General features: G+C 49.3%; 2 protein-coding genes across 3 annotated transcripts in view; one reads left to right on the top strand and one right to left on the bottom strand.

Annotated features, from left to right (window-relative positions):
* The window catches only part of LOC106815887 (two pore calcium channel protein 2-like), a 32,588-nt gene that overhangs the window by 4,967 nt on the left and 22,762 nt on the right, over positions 1-4,859 (top strand). The window lies entirely within an intron of this gene.
* The window catches only part of LOC106815886 (transmembrane protein 45B-like), a 3,768-nt gene continuing 1,207 nt past the window's right edge, over positions 2,299-4,859 (bottom strand). Inside the window, exons 2-4 of the mRNA XM_014820410.1 lie at positions 3,692-3,951; positions 2,768-3,255; positions 2,299-2,379 (exon numbers count right to left, since the gene is read on the bottom strand). Coding sequence (XP_014675896.1) covers positions 2,299-2,379; positions 2,768-3,255; positions 3,692-3,920 — 798 coding nt within the window. The 5' untranslated portion in view covers positions 3,921-3,951. The remainder of the gene's footprint in view (positions 2,380-2,767; positions 3,256-3,691; positions 3,952-4,859) is intronic.

Raw genomic sequence — 4,859 nt, 5'->3', positions numbered from 1 at the left:
TTGCCTTGGTGCCTTTCTATTTTAGAGAAAATTCAAGGCGATTTCTCACATGCCCTAAAAAAATTGCCTTGCCCTTCTCGTCGCTTAATTCGAGCCCTGGGTGGGAGGCAGGGGGAGGGCGGTTGAAGGCAGGGGGAGGGAGATGGGAGGTAAAGGGGTGGAAGTGAGAGGCAAGGGGAGTGAAGTGGGAGGCCTTTGCTCTCGCCCCCCCCCCATCTGTACGACCCCCATGTAAGTCGCGAGTTCCTCCCACGTCCCAAATGTCTTCCCTCTGTGTCCCCCGCTAAAATTGCCGACTGTTCGCTGGCAGCTATGGATCCGTGCGCCGGCCTATGGATTCGGCGCACGGATCCATAGCTGCCAGCGCTGCATACTGTCGTAGGACATTGCCGCGGTCGCGTGCGCCTTGCCGCAGAACTGCGCCTTGCCGCGGAACTGCACGCAAGATCTCTGCTCAGCGGTTATAGGATCAACACCTCGTTTCGGCAACACTTCTCTGGTATCCCGTCTCATCTGGCTATGCACAAATGAATTTATCAGCAGAACACCAGACACCAGATGAGCCCTGTCGCGCTGCGGCACTTGTTGTATTAGTGCGGCCCAAGTGTCTGTGTTGGATAGACATGATATGTATGCGTATGTATTGTGTGTCTATACATATATATATATATATAAAATAGAATTAAAGTATCGGAAGATACACCTGATAGTTCACACAGGCTAGAAACCCTACAAATGTGATGTGTGTAATTCAGCTTTTAACCATCGATGTATCTTTAGCAGTGTTTCCCCTGCATTGACACGATGAGGAGGGTCGCCTCACTCAAATTCTCAGCTGCCACCCAGAAATTTGTCCAAAACACCGCCTCGCTGACGAAAATAACTGTTCTTCCGTAGAACAGTACTTTATATAATGCATCGAAACGCGCAAACACACCAAAAAAAATTTACCACCTCAAAGACCTTTTTGGCCAGTGGAAACACTGTTTAGTTTAAGCCAAATATGTGAATTCACACGGGAGAGAAACCATGCAAGTGGAACGTATGTAAGGCAGCCTTCCCAAATCAGTTAACCTGTGGGTGCATTTAAGAACTCATTCAGGAGACAGGCTATTTAGATGTTACCTTTGTCACAACGATTTTGTTACGGTACCTGGTTTAGCATCATATGGGAGTCCGCATCAGAGAAAAACTGTTAAAGTGTGGGCTCTGTGATAGGTCTTTCTTGATCAGAACCTTCTTGACTAGGCATGGGAAATCTCAAGCAAGAGAGAAACGTGATAAATGTGAATAATCTCTGTGCTGCAGCCCCTTCTTCGTGCAGACTGCCCTGATAAGACATATTAATGAATTTTCACACAGGAGAAAATTCATATAAATGTGACCTGTATACTATAAACCACCCTTTGCTCTGCTAGGTAGGCCTAGTCTGAAGTCTCACACAAGGATGCACACGGGGGAGAAACCATATAAAGGCAGATTCTTGCTCAGAAACACTCAATCCGAAAAAAAAATATACTAGTGAAATATAGTATCACCTCACGGCGGATATATCACTGATTACACCAACTTGTAAAACACTAAGATTTTATGCAGTGATAGCTTCAGAAAATATGACTTTAATGTTTCCTCATGAGAATTCAACTGGGAGAGATGTACTGTAAATGTGATTTGTGCAATGCAGCTTTTGGCTGGAAAATTGATATATATATATAATATAAGCCAAGCGTGAGAACTTAGACTTTAAGTTTAACTGTGTATGAAGCGGTAATCCAACTTGCAATGTCATCATTCATTCGTACAAGTAATATAAATTAATATTTATAATGATATATAATTTATCTTTTATTTAATAGTTTATATTGATTTATAAGCCACAACACATGAAGTCCTGTGTGTATACGTGAGTCTTAAAAACTAGGTGAAAGTGTGGATTTAGTTAATGCTGATTTTTGTGCGAGTTTATAACTACGAGGGGTGTGAAATTTCACTGTAACACAAAAACAGTTACAACTTTAAATATTCCTTTCATGAATTATAGTTTTACACAATCAAACAGTAATACTGCCAACTGCATACTCTTAATAACCAAGTCTGGTACCTGTTTTATTGTAACAAAAATTGGCAGTATATAATGCATTCCTATTTTCATACCATGTCCCAGAACCCTTTCCGTCATATTTTCACATTAATTTTCTTACCACACGATTACACTCGTATCTTTCTATCAATATGTTGCATAATGTGATGTATAAAATAAATGTGGACACCTGCATTTTACCACATTACCACAGTTTGTTAAATCTGCATCTGCATTCTGCCGCCAAAACTCTTCACGTGCACAGCACGATCAGATCTTGCTTGCAGTCTAGTCAACTCCTAATTTGTTACCAAGGTCATACGTGCAATTCAAGGCATTTCTCGCAGAGTTGACAAACTGATGTCAAGGTTGCGTATATGGCACTCGAGGTCTTGCTTGATAAGACCTCCTTATTAGACATGAAGGTCACACATGCAACGCCGCGCCTTACTCTGCCGAGTCCACACACTTGGGCTGATGTCAAGGTCACACAGGCGGAACTCAAGGTTGCGCTTCCCTCGTCGACTTTACCGAGAATTCCACCACGCTCTCATCGTCAGACGCCGCTATCAGCAGCTTTTTCGAACCGTCTTCGTCGTCGCCCAGGTGACCACACGCCCGCATCTCGATGTCGTCGTCGCCGCGGTGACCGTCGTCGCCGCGGCGACCGCCGGCGCACGCGCACGCGGCTCCGTAGACGGCGGCCATGTAGACGAGCACGCCCACGCAGTGCCATGCGAAGATCACCGTCACCATCGTCATCTGTGTGTGGTCGTCGGCGGCCCACGGCACGGCGCCGGGCAGCGGGCTGTACAGCACGACGGCCGCCTGCATGAACCAACTGCCCTGCAGCAGCGTGAAGTAGGCGCGTGAGAGAGCGGCCACGGCGCTGCGCCGTCGCCGCGCCTCAGCGACGACGCTCACCGCGCACGCGAAGATGGTGCAGTAGAGCAGCTCGTGCAGCTGGCGGTCGAGCGGCGTGCGGCCGTGCAGGTGCTGCACGAAGAGCAGGCCCTCGACGGTGAACGCCAGTGCGCCGGCCGCGTAGTCGATGCCTGGCGGCGCCCCCCGGTGGTAGTGCAGCGCGACGTCGACGACGCCCGTCAGGCCGAAGAGGAGGAACATGACGGAGTGCTGCGCATTGCCATAGTTCACGAACTTCCCGTCGCGGAAACCTGCGGGGGCGAGAGAGAAAGACGCGAGGGAGGGGGGAGTGAGACGTACAGTAATCTACACTTGCTGTGTATAAACGATAACCTGATGGCTGGCTGGCGATGAGGTCGACGTGAAAGCTTTTCGACGGCGAAAGAGAATGTAGCAAGAGCAGGAAGAGATCGTAGAACGGTGGCAACGCGAACTGCAACGATGGGACGTTCTAAAAACAATTCTCAGCGACAAAGTGCCGGAGAGTCGACATGTCGGAGCGCGCTCATGCGAAGTCGTACGCCCTGGCGTGGTTGCGCGACTGACCCGGCAACAGTATCCAAGGGTTGCCGCGGCCTTCTCTCTCACGCAGATGGATCGATCGCGCGCGCGCTCGTACCAGATTTCGCGCACACGCCCCTCCGCTGCGATCTCCGGCCGGCGTGCGTCATCGAGGCGGCGACTCACCTGTGACCACCTCGCCCGCTATCCCGATGGAGCAGAGCACGACCTTGAGGATGGCTTCGACGGGAACGCTCCGCAGGCATCCCGGACACGGGAATGTGACGCTGCTGCGGTATGGCAGGCCACGGCGCGCCTGTGCCCGCGCGTACCTGTAGGCGATCTGACTCGTCCACCACGTGCCGAAGACGAGAAAGAACGAGCCGGGTATCACGTGCCCCATGAAGGTGCCCATGGTCGGCGGCGGCGGCGGCGGCGGCTCGGAACTGCAGAGTAGGAGCAAGCGGTATTTACGGCGTTCACAGGTTACAGATGTTTACGAGGTCCGTTGAGACGTGCTGAAATACGGGCTAGACATTGACGGTGTTTGCTAAAAGTATGGTGATGAAATACTGGTCAGGTGTTTGCCGCGCCTGCTGAACGTTCCAAAATACAGGCTAGGTATTTACAGTGCGTGTTAAACGTATAATAGTGCAGAAATATGAGTTCGAAATTTCCAGTGTCTGTCAGAGCAAAGTGCTGAAATAGGCTTGATGTTTGCAGTGACAGTGGCACTAATTGGCAGAAATACCAGCTAGATACAGTGGCGTAGCTAGGATTTTTTCAGTGGGTGGGCACTGGGGGGGGGCCTTACATTTTCGTGGGGGGGCACAATATATAACTTTTCTTTGTATTATACTGTTCTAACGGCATTGTTTTTAATTAAATTTGAAATTAATCAAGCATGAATTTTTAGTGGGGGGGCACTTACAGAAAATTTGTGGGGGGGGTTCGTGCCCCCAGGCCCCCCCGTAGCTACGCCCCTGGCTAGATAGTTAGTACATATCAAAGCAACTTGAAAAAAATGTCTCGATGTCCACAGATTATGTCACCGTAACCTGCAGATATTTGCAGTTTAGATGTTCGCAGTGTCTACTAGAGTGTCGAGCACTAAAGTTGTAGCCTAGATGTTCACACCTAGAAGCACAAATAGATGGCAGCAACATAACGGTGGTTGCGGTCTCAAGCACAATCATGCACGAAAAGCACAAGCACAAGCATGTACGGCAAGCATAAGCACAAGCATGCACGGCAAGCATAAGCATACATGACAAGCGCAAGCATAAGCACAAGCATGCACGGCTAGCATAAGCACAAGCATGCACGGCAAGCATAAGAATACATGACAAGCGCA

Source organism: Priapulus caudatus, unplaced genomic scaffold (genome assembly GCF_000485595.1).
Source record: "Priapulus caudatus unplaced genomic scaffold, Priapulus_caudatus-5.0.1 Scaffold1228, whole genome shotgun sequence".
NCBI lineage: Eukaryota > Metazoa > Priapulida > Priapulimorpha > Priapulimorphida > Priapulidae > Priapulus > Priapulus caudatus.
This window is presented reverse-complemented; position numbering and strand designations above follow the sequence as displayed.